This window comes from Mastacembelus armatus, chromosome 18 (genome assembly GCF_900324485.2).
Source record: "Mastacembelus armatus chromosome 18, fMasArm1.2, whole genome shotgun sequence".
NCBI classification, from domain to species: Eukaryota; Metazoa; Chordata; class Actinopteri; order Synbranchiformes; family Mastacembelidae; genus Mastacembelus; species Mastacembelus armatus.
In genome coordinates, this window is record NC_046650.1 from 17,550,202 (window position 1) to 17,574,132 (window position 23,931).

General features: G+C 41.8%; 2 protein-coding genes across 2 annotated transcripts in view; one reads left to right on the forward strand and one right to left on the reverse strand.

The window, feature by feature from the left end:
- The window catches only part of LOC113139704 (uncharacterized), a 52,575-nt gene that overhangs the window by 20,226 nt on the left and 8,418 nt on the right, over positions 1-23,931 (forward strand). The window lies entirely within an intron of this gene.
- Positions 5,275-7,833, reverse strand: LOC113141599 (CD276 antigen homolog). The gene is made up of 2 exons (XM_026326120.2): positions 7,714-7,833; positions 5,275-5,868 (listed from the first exon to the last, which is right to left on the reverse strand). The coding sequence occupies exons 1-2, from the start codon at positions 7,778-7,780 to the stop codon at positions 5,495-5,497; spliced, it is 441 nt and encodes a 146-aa protein (XP_026181905.1). The 5' UTR covers positions 7,781-7,833; the 3' UTR covers positions 5,275-5,494.

Here is a 23,931-nt window from a genome sequence, read left to right on the forward strand (position 1 = left end):
TCAGTGGTTCAGACTGGACTCAGATGTTGTTGCTGGCTAACACTTCTTGATAATGTTTGTTTCCTGTCTCCAGTGGTGTCTTTAGGCATAATCAAGCATATTTTGAGCACAGCCCTGAAAATATTTGGTCCTGTCAAAGGTTCACACTAACACTAAGTTAACCCTAAGGTCACGGACTGATTTTAGAGCTAGGCAGAACTAATTACAGCATGGAGAGAGGGTTAGTAATTTAGTGACGGACATGAAGGACAAAGCAGGAGAAGCAGGTGGAAACTTCACTGACTTGCAGTCATAAAAGCATAAAACGTTCTGGTGCGAACACCTGGCCTCCTGGATATTTCAAGAAAAGGAATGTAAAATGAAACAATTAGCACATTACACTGTGTAGGAAATGACGTTGATGGTCAAAAAATGAAATGATTGCAGACATAACGTCTGGCTTCAACACAAACCACTGATACATTTTCTGCTGAATGCAAGTCGTCCCCTAAGTTACACACACTGCTGTAAATTAAACCAGTGAAACCTTTTGCCTCCCTTGGCAAATATTGTGTGGCCACAGATGATGGACAGGCTCTTATTTCTTACAAATTAAAACTTTGGAAAGAGGGAAGATAAATGTTTATGTATCGACATATCTCTATTTAAAGTTTATTGTTTACACACATGGGTGTGTGCATACATACACATAAACAAATCCATTTAGAAATCAGTTTCTGTTATAAACTGTTAAATTGTTATTAGTTTTTATTATATTATTTATGTATATAGGTGAAACATTCCCAACCAACCAATGCTCATCATGCCTAGAAAACATAAACCCAGTGCAATTACGACTTAGCTCCTGATGTTTTCATTTGCTAAAAATGCATCTTCCTTCCTCAGAACTCAGACCTGTCTGATCTGATTCAGTGGTTCACATTAGACACAAACACTGTGTGAAACTAAACCAAATTAACAAAACAAAACTGAGTACGTGTGTGACTTCAAGGGGAAGGACCTGAAGTGTAGCTGGGAGTGTGCTACACCAACTAATTCCAGTCAGTGTGTTCACATCTCAGTCAATAAAGCAGATATAGTTCTTCCATGACCTGCAGTGACCTGGGGACTGAATGATCTGTCATGGTTGAAGTTGTGTCTTCTAGTCTGGATTTGAGAGGAGATGAGGTTTCTTCATTTTTAGGCCTGAATGATTTGAATATTGGTCGACGTGAATTTATTTGATAAGAACACAGATATTTGGTCCTTTTTAATGCAACCACAGGGGGGCACAATCCAGTGTCTTCATGTGTCCGTCCCAAGTCCAGGGAAATGCAGAGGGTTGTGTCAGGAAGGGCACCCGACGTAAAATTTCAGCCAAATCAAACATGCAAATCACAAATATGACTTCCATACCGGATCAGTCGCGGCCGGGGTTAACAAAGACCGCCACTGGTGCTGTTGACCTACAGGGTGCCAGTGGAAATTGGACTACTGTTGGTCGAAGAAGGAGAGGAGGAAGGCGTGTTCGTAGGCAAAGAGAGAAGAGGAAGGGAAGGAGTGTAGGACTTAGAGTAGGGACTTTGAATGTAGGGACTTTGTCAGGGAAAACTAGAGAGTTGGCTGATATGATGGAGAGAAGAAAGGTGATTATCTTGTGTGTTCAGGAGACCAGGTGGAAAGGTAACAAGGCCTATAGATTAGGAGCAGGGTTCAAGCTGTTTTATCATGGTGTGGATGGAAAGAAGAATGGAGGAGGAGTTATCCTGAAGGAGGAGTTTGCTAGGAATGTTCTGGAGGTGAAGAGAGTGTCAGATAGGATGATGAGTCTGAAGCTGGAAGTTGAAGGTGTGATGTTGAATGTTGTCAGTAGTTCTGCCCCACAGGTAGGATGTGAGTTAGAAGAGAAGGAGAAATTCTGGAGGGAGATGGATGAGGTGATTCAGGGTATCCCTAGTGGTGAGAGAGTGGTGATTGGGGCAGACTTCAACGGACATGTTGGTGAGGGAAACAGAGGTGACGAGGAAGTGATGGGTAAGTTTGGTATGCAGGACAGGAATGCAGAAGGACAGATGGTGGTAGACTTCGCAAAAAGGATGGAAATGGCTGTAGTGAACACCAGAAAAGGGAGGAGCATAGGGTGACATATAAGAGTGGAGGCAGGAGCACACAAATTGATTACATCTAGTGCAGACGTTCCAACCTGAAAGAGATCAGTGACTGCAAAGTAGTGGCTGGAGAGAGCGTAGCCAGACAGCATAGGATGGTGGTGTGTAGGATGACTCTGGTGGTGAGGAAGATGAAGAGGACAAGGGCAGAGCAGAGGGCCAAGTGGAGGAAGCTGAAAAAGGAAGAGAGTTGTGTGGCTTTCAGGGAGGAGCTGAAAAAGGCTCTGGGAGGTCAGGAGGTTCTTCCAGATGACTGGACAGCTACAGCTAAAGTGATCAGGGAGACAGGTAGGAGGGTAATTGGTGTGTCATCTAGAAAGAGGAAAGCAGATAAGGAGACTTGGTGGTGGAATGAGGAAGTTCAGGAGTGTGTTAAGAGGAAAAGGTTAGCTAAGAAGAAGTGGGACACTGAGAGGACAGAAGAGAACAGACAGGAGTACAGGGAGATGCAGCGTAAGGTGAAGGTAGAGGTGGCAAAGGCCAGACAAAGGGCATATGAGGATTTGTATGATAGGTTGGACTCTAAGGAGGGAGAGGTGGATTTGAACAGGTTGGCAAGGCAGAGAGACAGAGATGGGAAGGATGTGCAGCAGGTTAGGGTGATCAAGGACAGGGATGGAAATGTGTTGACAGGTGCCACAAGTGTGATGGAAAGATGGAAGGAATATTTTGAAAAGTTGATGAATGAGGAAAATGTCAGAGAGCACAGAGTAGAAGAGGTGACTGTTGTGGAGCAGGAAGTAGCAAAGATCAGTAAGGATGAAGTGAGGAAGGCATTGAAGATGATGAAGAGTGGAAAGGCAGTTGATCCTGACAGACATACCTGTGGAGGTATAGAAGTGTTCAGGAGAGGTGGCAGTAGAGTTTTTGACTGGGCTACTTAACAAGATCATGGAGAATGATAGGATGCCTGAGGAATGGAGGAGAAGTGTACTGGTGCCCATCTTTAAGAACAAGGGAGACGTGCAGAGTTGTGGAAACTACAGAGGAATAAAGCTGATGAGTCACACAGTGAAGTTATGGGAAAGAGTAGTGGAGGCTAGGCTGAGGTCAGAAGTGAGCATTTGTGAGCAGCAGTATGGTTTCATGCCAAGAAAGAGAACCACAGATGCAATATTTGCTTTGAGAATGCTGATGGAGAAGTACAGAGAAAACCAGAAGGAGCTGCATTGTGTCTTTGTAGGTTTGGAAAAAGCGTATGACAGGGTCCCGAGAGAGGAGCTGTGGTTTTGTATAAGGAAGTCTGGAGTGGCAGAGAAGTATGTTCGAGTGGTGCAGGACATGTATGAGAGCTGTATGACAGTGGTGAGGTGTGCTGTAGGGGTGACGGAGGAGTTCAAGGTGGAGGTGGGACTGCACCAAGGATCGGCTTTGAGCCCCTTCTTGTTTGCTGTGGTGATGGACAGGCTGACAGATGAGGTTAGACAGGAATCTCCGTGGACCATGATGTTTGCAGATGACACTGTCATCTGTAGTGAGTGCAGGGAGCAGGTGGAGGAAAATCTAGAGAGGTGGAGGTTTGCTCTGGAAAGGAGAGGAATGAAGCTGAGCCGCAGTAAAACAGAGTACATGTGTGTAAATGAGAGGGACTCAAGTAGAACGTTGAGGTTACAGGGAGCAGAGGTGAAGAAGGTGGAGGATTTTAAGGACCTAGGGTCAACAGTCCAGAGCAACGGAGAGTGTGGAAAAGAAGTGAAGAGACGTGTGCAAGCAGGTTGGAACGGGTGGAGGAAAGTGTCAGGTGTGATGTGTGACAAAAGAGTGTCAGCAAGAATGAAAGGAAAGGTGGACAAGACAGTGGTGAGACCAGCAATGTTGTCTGGTTTAGAGACAGTGGCGCTGAGAAAAAGACAGGAGGCAGAGCTGGAGGTAGCAGAGCTGAAGATGTTGAGGTTCTCTCTGGGAGTGACGAGGATGGATAGGATCAGGAATGAGGACATCAGAGGGACAGCTCATGTTAGATGTTTTGGAGAAAAAGCCAGGGAAGCCAGATTGAGATGGTTTGGACATGTTCAGAGGAGGGACAGTGAATACATTGGTAAAAGGATGCTGAGGTTAGAGCTGCCAGGAAGGAGGCCTAGAGGAAGACCAAAGAGGAGGTTCTTGGATGTAGTGAAGGAGGACATGAGGATAGTTGGTGTGGGTGAGGAGGATACAGAGGATAGGGTTAAATGGAGGCAGATGATTGGCTGTGGTGACCCCTGAAGGGAGCAGCCCAAAGGAGAAGAAGAAGACGACAGATATTTGGTCCTTTTTCTTCTCAGTCCTTTGGCCTGTGAATAAGACCATCATGGTGGAGATTCTCAGTCATCCAGGTGAAGTTATCTACAGTATTTCAGGTTGAAACATTTCACTACCCATCCAAGTAGCTTCATCACTCTAAGGGAAAGGTGGTATGGAATCTCAAATTTATCCTTCAGGTTGGTTTTACTCCACCTCTAGCCCAAATAGGCTCATTATGTGAACTATGCAAATGGAGTGAGAGTCATTAGACCCACACTCCTGAGTTGGTTTCACTTCACATCAGGTCTGGATATGCTCGTTAAGTGAACAATAAGTGAAGTGAAGAATAGAAGTACAAAACAGTTACACCGTTACTACCACTCTAATTCACCAACTGGCTGCAGAGTGTCCTCCCTGGCAAACATTTGATTTGTTCCTTAAACAAGCCATGTGCTTTTTCACAACAGTATTTCCTTTACACAGTACCAGTTAAATAAAGTATTTCCTGCAAATCTCAAACAATGTAATTAAACAGAAATAACTTTGGTTCTACTGAAGTTCCATAACTTAACATTTTAGTTTATCGCCAGTTCTTTTCTTTTCTGGTCCCCGTGAGCATGTGAGCACCGCAGCATTCCCTTCTCATCCCTACAGGTGTAGGTGTGTGTGAGGATTCTCCGCAGTATCTTAACTGTACATTTCTGAACTGAGAACTCTAATGTTGTCCCTGACAGCAGCAGGACCAGAACCCAACTGGTCTGACCCAGTTCTCTTTGGGTTCATTGGTCTTCATTCAGGACGTGGGTTTGGATTCTGGTCTGTGGGTCTGCATCGTTCTCTATAGAACATAAAACCAACAACAGCAGCAACAAGAAGCAAAATACCAACAACTGTCAGACCACAGCCAGTCCAACATGTCCATGACCTGCAGGAGAGAACAGGTGTGAGGTGTCAGGTAGGTGATGACTGAAGAACAGAACAAACTCCTGTCAGACATTATCTCCTGCACTTTGACCACATCACTCATCCAGCTGTTTTCTACAAAGTCTCATCAACAACATCTGGAGAAAACACAAACATCTGGTCTCACATCAACAACCAGGAAGCAGCTTCAGCTCTGCTGCTCAGACAAACACACACTCACCTGCTGAGACTCTCAGGTGGACGGTGCTGATGAGATCAGGTTCAGGTGCTCTCTTCTTGCGCTTTATTTGACTCTGGGTGACACGACACTCATATGTCCCAGTGTCAGTAAACGTCACATCCTTCAGAGTCACAGACACGTCTCCATCCTTCATCTGTGAGTCCTTCAGCTCCACTCGCTCCCTAAAAGATGGATGCTGGCTATCTGGGTCAGGCTGATTGTCCCGGTACACAAAGACATAGTCTGGACCCAGATCAGGTCTGGTCCACAGTAAAACTAAGTTCTCTGAGCTGTTGGGAGCTCGACATGGCAGAGTGACATTCTGTCCAGGTTCAGCTGTGATGTTTGTCTCACCTGAAGAACACAGAGAAACAGATTTATGTGAACACACTTTCAGGACCCATTGTCAACAAACAGAACCACATAAAGAGAAATAAAGAAACGTGCTGGAGTCACTTTGATTGTTGATGTTACTACATATCACTTCTGACTTTCATGGCAAACCACTTAAAACAATGTGTAAATGTGAGTCAGTCATGTTATGACAGACTGTAATATAAACCATAAAGCTGCAATCACTGTGACTTTATTCCACGTTTTACAAAACTAGCAAACTGTGTTTCTAGTGTGGAAAATATTACCTTTATTTCATTGTAGCTTAAGGTATAAGGCATTATTACAGTTATAGTTATGAAGCATTTGCCCTGTGCAAAACAGCAGCAAGCTCAAGACATGAATATGTTTACCAGTAATTGCAAGGTCTCTCACAAATGCAAGAAGTGAACTAGACATAACATCAGATAGGATGTGCCTGTTGCTTTTGTTGTCTGTCTTACAGGACAGGTTGATCTCTGCCTGGAGGCATAGCAACAGTGATATCTCAGGCCATCCCATCGTTCTCAATCTATGGGAGAGGAACACGCCAATTTCCTAGAGATTGCACATTTCACTCTGTAATATTATCACTGGGTCAGGGAAAGACAGGCAGTCAGACTTCGTGAACTGACAGAGAACACTGATGGTGTTAGGGACAGTCTGACCCAGAGCTCTGCAACTGCTTTATTCAGTGTGTTTTAATAAACGGCTAATTTGAGACCACATTCATTTCCTCCGTTTTATCAATCAAACGAACACGCAGAACTGAGGGAGGACATTCCAGTTCCAACACCAGTCAGTTGAAACATGAATATAAGAAATTAGATTTATTAATACAAAACCTCAGAGTTTAATGTGACAGAGGATTTAAGACTGAGTGGACACTGAAACATAAAACTACTCAGCAATAAGTCAGTAAATTAAAAAAGTCAAAACATTAAGTAATGCTCTCACAACACTTCTTTTATATGACAAGAAAAGATATGAAACTTGCTTTGAAGTTTGTAGACTGACTGTGACGCGTGTCCTCCGTGGTACCACCATGACTGTGTGAGCAGTCCAGCCCTGGATAAGGACTGTACCTCGGTCCTTTATGGATCTAGAAATTCAGTTTTGGCAGCTGCCGGTTGTATAAATGTATATAATTAATTATATAATATATAATTAGGGCTTTGTACATGTTATAATCTCGTGGTTAAATAAAACACACGTTGACCTAAATGTTGCATCTTCATATACACAGATATCATATATTACTAGAACAGTTTCCTGCATGTTCTGTCTTTCCTGTCTGAAATAGGGGGTCATGCAGATCCTGTCAGGTCTGTCACATGATGCATGGCCCTGGTACATGGGCTGTATAACACAGTGGGACCAGACCATGTTAACGTGTAGGTATTTGATTTTATTAGTTTTAGCTTTGTTTTAGTTATTTCTTAGTTTGTTCTTCAGGTTAAGGTAAATATCTAAATATATAAATGCACAGACATTAATCTGATGGTTTTAATAATAATTGGGGCTATTACATCAACAGTTACATGCATGTAGTGTTTTTCCTGCCTGATCCTGTCAGGGCTGTTACAATATTATGTTGATCAGCTGATCGTGTTTTTGGTATTTGCAGCGTTTCTCTTTTTACTAAATAACTTGTATTGTTGCCGAGCGCCTGTTAGCGAGTAAAGTTAATTAGCTTCATTTAGCTTTAGCGTCAGCAGCGGCACCAAGAGGGTGTAGGAACTAAAGAAAGTTTGAAGAAAGTTTGAAGAAAGTTTAAAGAAAGTTTAAAGACTCCAAGTTATTTATGAATAAGTTCAGCTCACCCACCGTGACATCCCACATACACCGACAGCATCCAAATGATGATCACCCAGCCAAACTTAGAGGAGTCCATTCTTCTTTAACCGCAGAAAATCACCGGTAGGTCAGAGTTGTAAACTCAAGCAGTGAGTGTCGGGATTACAGGTGTGGCAAAGTAGTTACCCCGACAGGAATAGAATCCAGTGACAGGTCTATCGCTGGATGACGCCCCTCCCCCCGTTCATGTTCGTATTTCCACGATCTCCTCCGACAGACGATCCGTCTCATTTTAAAGGTAATGGTGTTTATCTGTATCACACTGTTCTCAATAGTTTACTAATGTGTTTAAAATGTCGAGAGAACCGTGTCGTTGTGTTTAATATGAGCCAGAGATCAGTTTAGTCGAGTGCGGCAAACGACCGTCAGAGCAGAGTCTCAGTCTGTATCTGAGCTGCGTCCGCCATGTTTGTTTGGGTGGTTTCAGCGGATATTTTACTTTCTCATGGAGTTTACGACACTTTGAGCTGAGATATATAACGTTACGTTGTATTTATATATATATATGGTTATATTGAGATATATACGATATTAAAACGTGATGTAGCGGCCACAGGAGGGGGGGGCTGGTGTCTGGACAGGATTCACCCAGTGAAGTGAAGAACTTAGTCGCGTTTAAACATGTAAAAACGTGTCAGAAGTCGAAGTTTTCTGTCTGTAGATTTTCACTGAGCTGGTTTCAGTGTCACAGACACAGGAAATACATGTCGGAATAATCCTCATCTCCATAGCATTAACAGGGTTATGTCATTGTACATCATTGTATATATAGAGCTCTGTCTCCAGACTGGGTCTTGTTTAGGCTGCTGTTGGTCCAAACTCCAGTGGACTGTCCACACAACTTACACATTTTTATTAATATTTATTGTCAGTCAAACCAGCTGCACCACCTTTTAGCCTACAATGGCTCTGAAAGACGCCACTATATTATTATATACCGTCCACACACACTGAAGATACAGTAGGTGGCGGTATGGAGTTAGCACTGGTTGGGACTCGCCAAGAATCTGCCGAAGAAGACAAAGCAGAAAAGACGAAGAAGACGAAGCGGAAGAAGCTGCCGAGGTTGTCTAAACTTATTTTTCACTAACTAACTGTACTAGCTTAACTACATTAGCACTGCGTTAAAATTACCCTCCGTTTGCTAACCTTATCAAAGACCCATCTCAGAAACCACCATGCTAATAGAGATTTTGTTCGTAGCTGTCGGACTCTCAGCACCAACTCCAGCAGGGACAGTAAATGATGAGCCAAGTTCAGCAGGTAACTACCGTTAAACTGAACTTGTGCATGTGTCTCATCAGTTTGTGTGTTTCTTTGCCAAAGAGAGGTGTTCCTTCTCTTTCTCGGGTCGTTTTTACAGCAGGGGTTGTAGCCAAAAGTCTGGTCTGTCCTGTCGGTGGCACCATGACAGAGACCTGGTCTGTGGGCCTGTTCTGTGGCCTGAGGGCAGCAGTGTGGGCTGTCTGGGCTCTCTTAAGGATTTGAGGTCCATGTTGTACCATCTGTGGTCCTGGTGGTTTGTGGCATCTATGTAAGTGATGTTATTGTGTTAAAATCACAATACGATGTCACACTAAGAGGGTTTTACAGACAGTCCCAAATAAAATACAGCAGGCATCCAGGTCTGTGTGTTCAGAAAGTATTTCAGGTTTATTTTATCTTAATCTGTTTATTTACTCAAACCCTGTCACGGTGTATGTGAACTACAAGGAGAGAGAATGTCTCATCTAGAGCTGTGTGGCTCTTTAGCTCATAGAAATAAGCAGATATCTTAAATCCAAGAGGTAGGAGGAAGATTGAGGAAGATTAAGGAAGATTACCGGGATCAGGTGTGTTGTCAGAGCCCTGAAACCAGAACAGTGTTTTGTTTAAAACTACAGAAATGATTAGTCAGTGATCAATCTCAGGTGCTGAGTAATATTATGTTGATCAGCTGATCACTACGGTTCTTGTGCAGACGACAGATAAATCAGTTGGTTTTTCAGCCAGAAGTGGCTTGTTTTAAACACAGGAACATACAAACACTCATTTCATCTCATTTTCTGTTACATTTTGAGTAAATGTGTCACTGAATTTTGAAAAATCAAGCAAAACCAATATTTACCCATGACCCTTTGTTCTCAAATTATAATGTCAAATCATTTTCACAGTCTTATTAAATTATTTCTATTTATTTTCTTTTTTGTGTACTTTGTTCCAGATGCCAAGAATGAAGATCAGGGTCATCGTCCACCTAAGAAAATATGTAAAGCAGTTGGTACCCCCCTGACTATCACCTTGCCTGAGGATTTCAGTGACTCCGATTGCTCATTGACAATAAATAAGACTGATGTTTTTTCCTGTCGCTACGGACGACCAGTCTTTGGCCTTCAGTCAGCAGAGGAAAGAATAAAAGTCTTGTGTCACAACAACACTGCTGTGATTCCTGCTGTGCACCAGGTGGATGAAGGATCCTACGCCTCATGTAATCACACTGGCTTTTGCACTGATCTCCTGGATCTTGGTAAGAACCGTAAACCCAGTTTGATTCAGATGATTTCTCCAGAAATAACATGACTGTTCACTCTGCTTTTGTAATGACAATTAACTTTGCAGAAATTAGTGACATAGCTAAAGCCTCAATGACCTTTAAAACTTTTAATCTGTGCATTTATTATTTTCTTGGACATTTGTTATATACCTCAGCAATGACATAAAGAACCAAATTGTTCTTGCCCATCACCCCTACTTTAATACTTTGTCCATGATCGTGTAAATCCCAGTGGTTTGACCCTCAGTAAATACAGAAACACTGTAAAATAAAATAAATGCAGTGTGTCTGTAGCTTCAGTATAAAAAGTGAGTGTGGCCCTGGTCAGTATCATTAAAAACAGCTGTAAGAAAAGACTTTCATTAGTGAGAGTCCACTTTTATATTTTTATATTTTACACATTGCCTTAATTTCATTGGCTGATTTCCTCGTCCTGGACATGGATGAGCCTATAAATCTGTAGAGAGGTGTTCTTTCATTCTTCAGTCTTTTGTTTTACCTGCTGTTCACTGAAGAGTTTGATACTCAAAATATTCCAAAAGTGTTTTGTTGGGTTCTGGTAACGTACTTGGCCAAACTGAGGCCTGTAGAAGCTCTTCTGTGGTTTGTGGTCACTGGGCCTCATTCACAGAAATACACTGAAATAATCCCATTATTGTGCAAACATTTTAGCCATGTTGATCAGGACTGGACACACTTTGATTGTATTTGTACATTTAGACACAGCCAGAGACGTCGACAACGTGGATTGAATCATCTGTCTCTGGATTATTTTAACCCTTTCTCTCTTTTTTTCCAGAGGTGAAACCAGATGAGCAAAGTTGTCAAGGTAAATATAATTTCATCTGTTGGAATAATAACAGTGTTTTATAGTTGCACAACTAAAGTCAACACACATGTGATTATAAATATCTGAAGCTGATGTACTGTAGTTTGATTCAACAGTGTTTGAGAGCTGTTCTTTCAGAAATACACTAGAAACTTTCTCTCTACTTTGATTATTCACTTATTTGAAGAAGAAAAGTCTCTTCAGCTGTCCAACTTTTTATAACTGTAATGATGATGATGAGAATAAGGAACTTTATCTGTAAATCACCTTTAGAAACAGAAGTTTACAAAGTGCTCTGACATACACACTTTGGTCTCATTTCTGAGCTAAGACATTCAACTCTAGCAGGATGTTTGACACTGTCTCTATTGTGGGCAGGGACTGACCTTCAGGTGACGACAGAACTGATCAGTCCTAAACATTAGAGATGAACCAGACTCCCTGAAATTCATACGGAGCCAAGCAGCTGCTTCATAACGTTTCATTGATATGTTTCATTAACATCTCAGGTGGACTGAGCTGTGTCAGAGTGCAGCTTCAGTGGGATGATACACTGCACATACACTTTGCTGTCTGTCAGTACATTCACAGTAACTTAATGCTGCTTTGTGTTGTTGCACATTTAACAGACCAGACAGGGACTGACCCCACATCCAGTCCGATTGGAGGGAATAACACGACCAACGTGACAGAATCCAGTAAGTAACTTCTCTGTTTCCAGAAATAAGTTTTATCTGTTTTGCTTTTGTAAAACCACAATTCAGAGTCACAGCATTTGTTTGAGAACATAAGGACAGATGGGACTGAGTGAAACAGGAGCAGCTGGAAAGTGAAATAATATTTCACAGAAAATGTTTAAGTAGCACCTTATCGTGGTGGAGGGGTTTGAGTGCCCGTATGATCCTAGGAGCTATGTTGTCTGGGGCTATATGCCCCTGGCAGGGTCTCCCAAGGCAAACAGGTCCTAGGTGATGGACCAGACTAAGAGTGGTTCAGTGACCTCTTATGGAAAGACAAACGAGGACCGTGACGTCGCCCGGCATGGCGAAGCCGGGGCCCCACCCTGGAGCCAGGCCTGGGGTTCGGGGCCCGTAGGCGAGCGCCTGGTGGCTGGGTCTCCCCCATGGGGCCCAGCCGGGCAAAGCCCGAAAGAGCGACGTGGAGCCGCCCTTGTGTGGACCCACCACCCGCAGGAGGATCTATAAGGGGCCGGTGCATTGTGGATCGGGCAGTGGTCGAGGACGGGGACCTCGGCGACCCGATCCCTGGATGCTGAAACTGTACCTGAACTGTGTGTTTAGTCTCCTAACATGGATTATACTGTAGCTGAGAGAAAAGTCATAAATGTTGACATTTGACAGGACAAAACTGTTTTGCAGAAGCCCAGAGACCAGACCAGGAACACGCCATCGAAGGGGTCCCTCTGGATTAACCAAAACACCAGACGATTGTCCTGCAGGCTGAGGAAAAGACAAGACAAAAGCCTCTGCTTCATTCATCAGTACAGGTCGACTGATTAACCCCTTACTGCCTAAATTTATTCTATAATAATTCTTTTTTAAATTCATAATAACCTTTTAAATTATTTAAGTTATGTAAGTTATTTTAGGCTCCATGATAATGGATCGATGTATGTCAATTATTTTATTTATTCAGACTGGGAATGGTTTGAGGTGAATTTGCAACAACAGTCTACAAGGGGTTAATTGGAGCATATTGAGCTGATTAATAGGCAGAAGTGCATGTTAATATCCAGCCTGTCAGCTTTCTATCATTCTGAGGATTCATAATGCCATGATGCCATTGGGTGGTTTAGGGAGACCTCTGGTGCTCTCTTTATGGAAAAATGCATACACTTTATACAATTAGGAGAACCCCAAAAGGAGAACCCATTTTGATCTAACAGCTGGAACTAAACCTCCATCTGTTCAACTCCAGCTAAACCTGAAACATGGAATAATGTTTTATATTTTATATGTTCACTGTTTTTTATGTTTTTCTAATCATGTATATATTTGATTGAACACTACACAGTGTTGGTTTCTACCTTAACTACATTGTGTGAATCCTGCTGTGCCTTATTTGTTGATGTAATTAAAGATACTGAAACTGCTGAACCCACTGTCTTTCTAACTGAAGACTTAGGTCGGACTAATGTTCCCCAGCATCATATTTTCATCATATAATCTACGATGAAAATATGACAAGGACCAATTATGATAACGAGTAGCTCAAATCTCTTATATGTTATTTCAGGGGCCGAATGTTTCGTGTTTATTTTCAGGTTGTTTCTGAGATTAAACATCTTGAGGAGGTTACTGGAGTCAGTCCACACCTACAGACAGTTTACTGTCAAATCAACTCACTTCATGTTGTCAATAAGTAAATACAACCAGTTTGTCCTGCCTGCTGGAATTAATATCCATATATGTGTTATATAAAATATATGTCAACAAAAAGATGAGAAACTTAGCCGTATATTAAAAACATGTATATACTGTACTGAATATTGTTCCTGGACCATATGAGCTCGATGACACCAAAAAAAGGGCAGGTTAGAAAACACAGCAGCTTTTTACACTGTCAAACATGAGACATTAGAGAAAACACCTGAACAAACGAGTGGAGAAGAATAACAGGTGCAGATGCTTCAGGAGCACTGCAGGCAAGAACTGAACAATTAACAGCCTTTTAACTTCTGTTCTTTTATAAACTTACTGAGCTGGAACATTTTAGTCCTGATGTTGGAGCAGCTTTGAGAACCATGAGTGCAGGTTTGTTTATAGTGCATTTGTTGGCATAGATGGGATGAGATGAAACCACTTTATTAATCTCCAAAGGGAAGTTCAGTAGGTTGTGTTGAGTTCTATCAAAATGATTGAAGGGATAAATTATTTTCACAACTTAGAAAAAGACAGACCAGAATAGTGAAATCCCACATGGTTCTTCCTCACCAACAATAGGAGGTCCGTCTGTTTCCAAGAACCAGCTCCAGACTCTGAGAACAGACGTCACTGTTTGCTGCTCGCAGCAGAGACGAGCTGGTGGAGCAGTGGAAACAGGTTGTGGTCTTTTAATTGCCACGGCGTCTTGTGGTCTTCTTGTATCTTATATCCATCCGTCCATTTTCTATACCCGCTTTTTCCTGAATCAGGGTCCCAGGGACCTGCTGGAGCCTATCCCAGCTCTCTCTCGGGTGGAAGGCAGGGGTCCACCCTGGACAGGTCACCAGTTGTATCTTATATCTATTTTTCATATTTTTTAATTGATTTTATTTATTTATTCTATTTTAAAGACTACTGAACTGACATGTTAAGGAGATGAATAACTACAATACAATCATTTTTCATTGTTTATTTATTCAGTTAAAAATATCAATACATTAAAATAGAAATTTAATTTACAATTACATAGTTAACTTTTACAAAATGAATAACATTTTATATAAAAAAATACTTATATGGATAAAAGCTTATCAATGTAAAAATTACATTCACATACAGTGGAGATGTAAGACTGCCCTCATGGAAAATGTGAATCCTCTTACATTCAAGTTTAAATTATATATTTAATAAAAATATCTATATGCTATATGTGTGTGTGTGTGTGTGTGTGTGAGGGAGGGGATTCTTCGCAGTATCTAGCTATTCCTAGCACCAACAGCTTTAATGTTGTCCCTGACAGCAGCAGGACCAGAACTTAATTGGTCTGACCCAGTTTTGATCTAGTTCATTGAGATCTCTACAGGACGTGGGTTTGGATTCTGGTCTGTGGGTCTGCATCGTTTTCTATAGAACATCAAACCAACAACAGCAGCAACAAGAAGCAAAATACCAACAGCCAGTCCAACATGTCCATGACCTGCAGGAGAGAACAGGTGTGAGGTGTCAGGTAGGTGATGACTGAAGAACAGAACAAACTCCTGTCAGACATTATCTCCTGCACTTTGACCACATCACTCATCCAGCTGTTTTCTACAAAGTCTCATCAACAACATCTGGAGAAAACACAAACATCTGGTCTCACATCAACAACCAGGAAGCAGCTTCAGCTCTGCTGCTCAGACAAACACACACTCACCTGCTGAGACTCTCAGGTGGACGATGCTGATTGGCTCAGTCTTTAAAACACCTCTCTTCCTGCGCTTTGTTTGACTCTGGAAGACACGACACTCATATGTCCCAGTGTCATTAAACGTCACATTCTTCAGAGTCACAGACACGTCTCCATCCTTCATCTGTGAGTCCTTCAGCTCCACCCGCTCCTTAAAAGATGGACTCTGTTTTTTTGGGTCAGACCTGCCGTCTCTGTACAAAATGACATATTCTTGATCCAGACCAGGTCTGGTCCACTCTACAGCTCTGATCTCTGAGCTGTTGGGAGCTCGACATGTCAGAGTGACGTTCTGTCCAGGTTCAGCTGTGATGGTTCTCTGACCTGAAGAACAGAGAGAAATATATTTATGTGAACCCATTGGCATTACCTACTGCTAAACATGTGGCGAGGGAACAGCTGTATGTGTGACAGTGAAGATGGAGAGGACGAGAAAACGAGAAAAGTTCAGAAACTGACACAGAAGAACGTGTCCCAAAAAGAACATCTGTTTGTTGTCAGGCTGCAGTTGTCACCGGAGGCGGAAACAAACAATTTGCTCCAACACCTGAGCTGGACGCACATCTTGGAATATGAAGAAAACAAGAAACTAAGGTCAGCGTCCTCCACATCAGCAGGTGACACTGGCCATTTTGAGTCCAGTCAGATGTTGCTTAAAGACGCGTTTGTTAGAGGGACAGCCTGCGACAAAATAAGCAAACGCTGGGTCGAGATCAATCAGTGGAAAATGTTCACACCCAGTCATGAAAAAACATGTTGTCATATACCATGTAACTGGTATAATTCTGAAAAATACTGTGATATAAATGTTTGGTCACACATCTTACTTTAATCTGCAGTGACAGTTAGACCATATTCATATGTGTTCTACAGAAAATGAGTCAAACCTTAAATACAGAGCAGGCAGAACAGGTTAAAGGCACATTCCCTGTATTCAGTAGCTCCATCTACTAAACACCATCTATCATCTCATCCTGGTTCTGCTGGAGGTTCCTTCTAGTAAAGTGCTGCTCATTTGTTGGGTTTGGATACAAAGTGCTTTGAGATTATTTTACTGTGATTTGATGATACACAAAGAAAAACTAACTGAACTGGACTGAACTGAACTGACTGCATTTACCCTTGTCGGCCACCGTACAGTCGCGCTATAGTGCAGGTCTATTTTGATGTAAGTGTCATTTAAATAACGTTACCGGACCAAACTACACCTGACATTATAATGTCTCCTGACTGTTAGCCCAGCTCTGCCCAGCTCTGCTGACTGGTAGCACCACACTGACTAAATGACTTTTACTGGTGCCGAGCGCTGGTTAGATATTAGTTATTTAGCTTTAGCGTTAGCAGCGGCACCAAGAGCGAGTAGAAACTAAAGCAAGATTAGAAAAAGTTTAAAGACTCCAAGTTATTTAAGTTCAGCTCACCCACCGAGACATCCCACATACAGGGACAGCATCAAGACAACTGTCATGCAGCTGATCACGGAGGGAGACATGTTGACAAACACCGGCACATTGTTAGGTAGGATGTTCTGGGTGTCAGCTGGTATAGGGAGGTGGGGCGGTGCGTTTACTGACATCACGCGATTTGGGAAATGTAGAACTTCCAACTTAAATGGCAGAATTTCATTAAAGACATCCACCTCTAATGCAACAGGCCTGATGTTGAAAAAAACCTGCTCATTTGGGTTATTGTGACTTTTTATGTTTTCTAGAGTCTGTTTATTTTCAGGCTTCTGTATCTCCATTCAAAGCCACATCAGGTTAAACAGCAGCAACATGATGGTTTTGGTTTAAGCTTTTTCTCTCTGACTGGGGAAACTGTGCTTGATGTCTTAGTCAAAAACAGGTCTGAGAAAATTTAACAAATCAAAGAATTAAATGCAAATTGTGGGAAAAACAAGTTAGTCTAAGTTACATTAATACCACATTATGAGTGCTCCTGTACCACATTTAATATTTAAAACATATTAATCCATAATATTATGTTTATCATACTATCATACACATAAATCATAATGCTAGTCATATAAGGTGAAAGCATAATGACTTAATGCTTTTTGATTCTTTTGTGAATTTCGGGCTTTTCAATTATGGAGCCTTGAGGAAGCACACATTTCCAGTACACTCCTGCTGCCTCACTGTGTTATTCAAACATCTTCCCAGTTCAGGCTGTAATTCAGAATCAACAATGACAAGCCCATCTCCAAATGTGTAGTTTTGTCTTAGATCATTATTCCATAGAGAGAAGGACTCAGGTAGGTCATTGTTAATGTGGGACACAAACACCAGAGACAGAGAAAATGAGGCTGTCAGGTCATTTCAGTCACAACATGAGTTCCGTCTCATATCACACGTCAAAGGTGCGTCACTTTGAAAAGCTTCATGTGGCTGCACGACAACCGGTGTTGCCAGTAGATGTCACCCATGGGTGCACTGAATGAAGCTTCGAGGAGTGAACCGGTTTTTGACAGTGGTTCAAAAAGGTTCAGGTCTTCATAAAGCCTCATTCAACGACAGGTACGTCTTGTTTTTCTTTTTTTATGTTGGCAGGTCACAACCAGCTCCTGTACCAGTTACAGTCTGTATGATGACACAGTAATATGGGAGAGAGAAAGAAACTGCACCCTATGTACTGACCCCGTGTCCTTAAGGTGCTCCATCAGATCCTTGCTACACTCTTTAGTGTTGTCACTTGTATAATTTATGATGCATATTTTCAGCATTTCATTGAAACCTGTTGTACGTTCTCTGTGACCCTGGTCTGTAACTTGCATTACTAAGGTGGCCCCTTAGGGACAAAACACCTGCAGAAGTACAAGCACTAATATTAAAGAAACCTGCAAATCCACAAATGCCACAAACAGAAAAGCACATGAAAAAGAAAAATGATGCTCAAGGATCTGAGACTCTGGGGGAAGTGATGACCGAGTGGCTACAAGCAGTTTTCAAGTTAGGGACCATATTTTAGTCCATGAACCTAACTCAGAAACTCCATCACCACTGAACTTACAAAACACAGTCTAGAGAGCCTAAGGGCAGAAATCGATTCTTGGAAATATGTTGCCATTAATGTGGAATCACCTGAAAACCTGCATTTTACTTAGCTGGCACACATCAACCTGTTCTGTTGCTTATATGCACTTTGAATTGCGTAGTGTATGAAAGGTGCTATACAAATAAATTTGCCTTTGCCTTTGCCTTTATAGCACCATGAAAACTGAAGGTCTTTGTTTTCTTACTTCTTCATTACTGAGGTAACAAGCAGAGCAGTGAGCCCTGACAGGTGATAGTGTGATCAGCTCCACAGAGCATCAGGCCTCTAACCACATTAGTTCAGTGTCACTTCCTGTCAGCTAGAGACCACTGTCATCTACAGCATCTCACTAATCCTGAAGACTGACTGTGACCCAGTCACGTGTTTCATTACACTGAATAACTGCAGGTCAGGACAACAATCCCAGAATGCATCTGGTCAACGCTTCCTGCACATCTTCTTCTTCTGATTTGTTGCAGCTAAACAAAGAAACCTTCTTCTTGTGTGAGGACAAACAGACTGGCAGAGCAGCCACACAGGAAGGATGAGGGTTTGACTTCCTGTCACCAGGAACTGATCTGAGATCAGACCTCACGTCGGCGAGTGTGAAGATGGAGACCACGTCTCTGCTCCGTCTGCTCTGTGAGTAAATCTCTCTCTCTCTCTCTCTCTCTCTCTCTCGACAGGTTCGCTCGGTCTGAACAGAACTCCAGACTGTTCTGATCCACTGAGACCCAAACATTTAACATCAGATCATGAGGAAGTTCTTTTGACATGTTCTGACCATGTTTTTCCAACATTCTCATTAGAACAGTGTTGTAGAACAGTGTTCAAAAGAACAGTCTCATTGTTTGACACCAAGAACAAAGACCAGTGGTTTACATTCTGAGTCGACTAACGACCATAAAACATGAATGTTGGACGTCAGATGTTCTTTATGGATTGAAGGATCAGTATCTGAGGTTCTGAAAGTACTTCCTGTAGTACTTTATACAGTGAAACGCAGTAATACACAGAGTAGCAGCAGCAGGATCCAGACAAACTGTGATTATCTGATGTCACTGAGGAAACACTGGGTCAGACTGATGAAGATGATCTGGAGGAAGAAATAAAGCTGTTAAGAGAGAATTTTCTTAAAACATCCTGTAGGTGACAACATACCACACCTTAAGACCTGAAGACCTTCAGACCTTCAGACCTTAAGACCTTCAGACCTTCAGACCTTAACCCTGGAGAACCCACGGGGTCAAATTTGGCCGCTATTAATTGTTGCTAATTAAAAAACTGTCAATTTTAACTTCAAAAGCCCAGAGTCCCACTTCTGACCCTTGCATAGAGATACCTAGTGGATGAATATTGAACTAACATGAGCCAGAGTAGTAGTGACAAGATGGCTGACCACAAGCTGTTTTGTTGAGCTGGAAACCTACACAAACAAAATCGTCTTCTCAGTAAACCAGCGGTTGGTAAAATTGTGATTTTTTTGTTAATCTATTAAGTAGTAGTTTGCAGAATGCCTAGAAGTATGTTTTATATTATTTTTGAATAAATTAGTGACTCTGAGTCAAAAATGACCCTTTGGTTCTTTCCTAAATCCTAAAAAAGAGAATAAGGGGTTAAAATTGAAAAAGTGGATATTTTGGTGTTCAGAGAACTTAAAGCAGTCATTTAATGCATAGTTCATAATTTTCCAAAAACAAAAAGGGTTCTTGGGTTCTCCAGGGTTAAGACCTTCAGACCTTCAGACCCTCAGACCCTCAGACCTTCATACCTTCAGACCTTCAGACCCTCAGACCCTCAGACCCTCAGACCTTCAGACCTTCAGACCCTCAGACCCTCAGACCTTCACAGCTTCAGACCCTCAGACCCTCAGACCTTCAGACCCTCAGACGTTCAGACCTTCAGCCCATACACAAACCCTCTGTGTTCACTCTGTTTTCTGTTAAACCTCACACTGACCACCCTCATGTCTCTGCAGCCCTGATGTCGTTGCTGAGCTGCACAACAGACCAAGGTCAGTGAACTTTCCCTGTCCCAGTTTGAAGCTGACTCTATAGAATCACTGGTCCCATTTACCAAGGAAACATGTTGTTCATGCTGTAAATATGCAGCCTCAGGTGATGATCAGTTCATCAATATGACCCCTCAGCTGTGTGATACACTCTCAGTAATAATGTACTATTCATTCTTTCACATGTTCCTGCTGCTGCTGCACCACCAACATAGTCAGTGCAGATGACACCCAACTTTATATATCAGTATCATTTCATGATTATAGTCCTCTAATTTCATTATGTGAGTGTATTAATCAAGTCAAAGAATGGATGTGCCAGAATTTTCTCCAGCTCAATACAGACAAGACAGAAGTGATTGTTTTTGACCCCAAAAATGAAAGGTCAAAGGTCGTCATTGCTCACCTTGACTCCATGTCATTGAAAGCTACAAATCAAGCCAGAAACCTTGGTGTAGTCATTGACTCAGACCTGAATTTTAACAACCACATAAAATCCATCACTAAATCTTCCTATTACCACCTGAAAAACATTGCTAGAATAAAAGGTTTTCTGTCTAAACAAGATGCAGAAAAACTTGTTCACGCATTTATTTTCAGTAGGTTAGATTATTGTAATGACTTGTTTACAGGTCTAAATGGTTGTGGACCAAAATATATTCAAGATGTATTAGTTCCCTATGAGGTTTCCAGACCCCTCAGGTCATCTGGGACAGGTCTACTGTGTGTTCCCAGAACCAGAACCAAACAAAGTGAAGCAGCATTTAGTCACTATGCTCCTCATTTGTGGAACAAACTTCCTGAACACCTGAGGTCTGCTCCAACTGTCAGCTCATTCAGATCAGGACTGAAAACACTGTTGTTTCCTGCTGCCTTCAAATAACTGTTGGGATTGCTGTGCAAAAATCCCCTTCAACTTTGTCCTCTTTCAGCCTTAACTGTGTCAGCATACTTTCAGCTAGAAACACCATTCGACCTTTAAACGGGTCAGAAGGCATTAATCTATTAGTCTTGTATACAGCTTTTTGATATCTGTTACGGTTTTTCTTTAATCGCAGTTTAAGTTTTATGGTTTTTTTAGGAATTTTCTGAATTTTACATTGGTGTGTATGGGAGAGGGCTAGAGTGCGTGATGTCATCGCTAGAGTGGGAGAAGCTGTTAAGTTTAGTGAAAATTTTTCTCTCTAACTCGCCGTCACGGCCACAATTTTGACTCTTCATACACCATTTTCTCAAAAGTAGTAGAGATTTTTGTCTTCTTTCAGGCAATGCTGTTCATATTTTTATAGGACCTACGGTTTTTCCACCACATGGCCAAACAGTCAGAGAGTGACTGCTCAATCTCTCATTCACTCCCATTCTAAAGATCTCTACAAATTTTTGGAGAGAAACACAAATGAAGGCTGTTTCTAACTCGCCACCAATCCTTCATTTTTTGGAATATCTTCACAAAAAGTGGATCAGTCTCTTTGTTGAAGCCTCCTGGCACTGTTAGTGAAAGAATTATTTTGATAGCACTTATAGATTTTCTGTAGTCCTCAATTTTCTGAGGTGAAGTTTTCTAAATTTCTCTAATCTGCGTGTGTAAAGTGCTGTGTCACTCCCCTTCCCACTCTGGGTTTAGGTCACCATAGCAACAGCTCACAGAGCCATAGAAGAACAACAGCTGTCTGTGGTTGGTAATTAAGAATGACTGGCTGCCTAATGTCCACTGCTGTTTCACATGGTGACCACTCTGTACCACCCCCCACCCACTCTAGGCTTAGGTCACCATAGCAACAGCTCAACACAAAGCCATATCAGCATATCAGCTGTCTGTGGTTGGTAATTAAGAATGACTGGCTGCCTAATGCTGTTACACATGGGCACCATTCTCAGTTATTTAGAGCAATTTACTCTATGGCTGTTTTACATGTCAGCCATGGTGTCATCTCCCAGCAGGCCATGTTTGGACTTTCACAATAAAAGTCTAGTCATTTATAGGAAGATATTACATTTTTGTAAATTATAAGGAATATTCAAAATAAAGTCCAGATTCTTGTATAAGGTCCCAAGAGTCTCCTGCAGCACCTTGTCCTTTCAAAATAAAAGCCCCGAAATAGCATTTTCTCAATAGAATAGCCCTGACACAGCAACTCAATATTAAAATGGACGTTACCTATTGGCATACAGCTTCAGGTACCAAGTGAGGCCATTTTCCATGTCAGCCATGGTTTCTGACATGGTGAGACTTTCACAATAAAAGTCTACAGTTATTTATAGTAAGTTATTACATTTTTGCAAATAGTAAGGAATATTCAAAATAAAGTCCAGATTCTTGTATAAGGTCCCAAGAGTCTCCTGCAGCACTTTGTCCTTTCAAAATAAAAGCCCCAAAATAGCATTTTCTCAACAGAAAAGCCCTGAAACAGCAACTCAATATTAAAACGGACGTTGGTTATTGGCATACAGCTTTAGGCACCAGGTGAGGCCATTTTCTTTGTCAACCATGGTTTTTGACATGGTAAGACTTTCACAATAAAAGTCCAATTATTTATAGAAAGATATCACATTTTTGTAAAGTATGAGGAATATTCAAAATAAAGTCCAGATTCTTTTGTGAGTTCCCATGAGTCTCCTGCAGCTCTTTGTCCTTTCAGAATAAAAGCCTTTTTATAGCATTTTCTCAAAATTAAAGCACCCTCACTACAGTTCGTATTTCTCAATTATCGCAACCGTGTCGGGCGATTCAAAACGTGCTTCGGCGATGCGGTTTGCCTCGAGCTTTTCGCTGCAATCAGCAATCCCAACGCAATTTCTTCAAAAATTGCATTGTCTACTTGTTCATCTTTGTTTTCTTAATGTGCTTTGACATCTTATTTTACTTTGATTTAAATTTATTTTATGTTAAATGTCTTTATTTTTAGATGCTCTTTTCAATGCTTTTAATGTAATTATATGCCTTGTAAAGCACTTTGAATTGTGTAGTGTATGAAAGGTGCTATACAAATAAATTTGCCTTTACCTTTGCCTTTAGTCAGTGTGGAGGAGATGTTCAGTTTGCATTAATGAGGAAACAGGAAATTAGAAATAAACACCCAGTTCTGTCAGTCACTGGGGTAAATACAGGAACAGGAAACAAGGAATGAACAGTGACTGCAGCCATATTTTCTCTGAACAACACGATGCATCTTTTTATTCCTATATTTGCACAGTGGGCTCCTATGTTGTCATCAGTGGCCAATGATTAGACAACTATTAATCCCCAGGAACTGCTGACTCATATATGTGGGAGGAGAGTCTTCATCTACAAGTGAAATAATGTTCCATCTTTGATGTGACTCATCAGTCCACTGAGCTCCCCTCTCTTCTCCTTGAATTATTTCCCACAGCTCGTCTGACTCTGAGTCCCAGCAGCTCCCAGGTTTTTGAAGGAGACTTTGTGTCTCTGAGCTGTGAGGAGGACGACAGCTCTGCTGGATGGACCCTGAGGAGGAACACAACCACAGAAACCAGGACTCAGTGTGGAGCTGACTGGGGAGCATCAGCTGGTTCTTCCTGTAAAATCAGCTACGTCTTGCCCTGGGACAGTGGAGTTTACTGGTGTGAGTCCAGAGAGGGAGCAACCAGTCAGAGCATCAACATCACTGTCAGTGGTAAGATGAGCCTGTGGAGTTAGTATTGATGAAG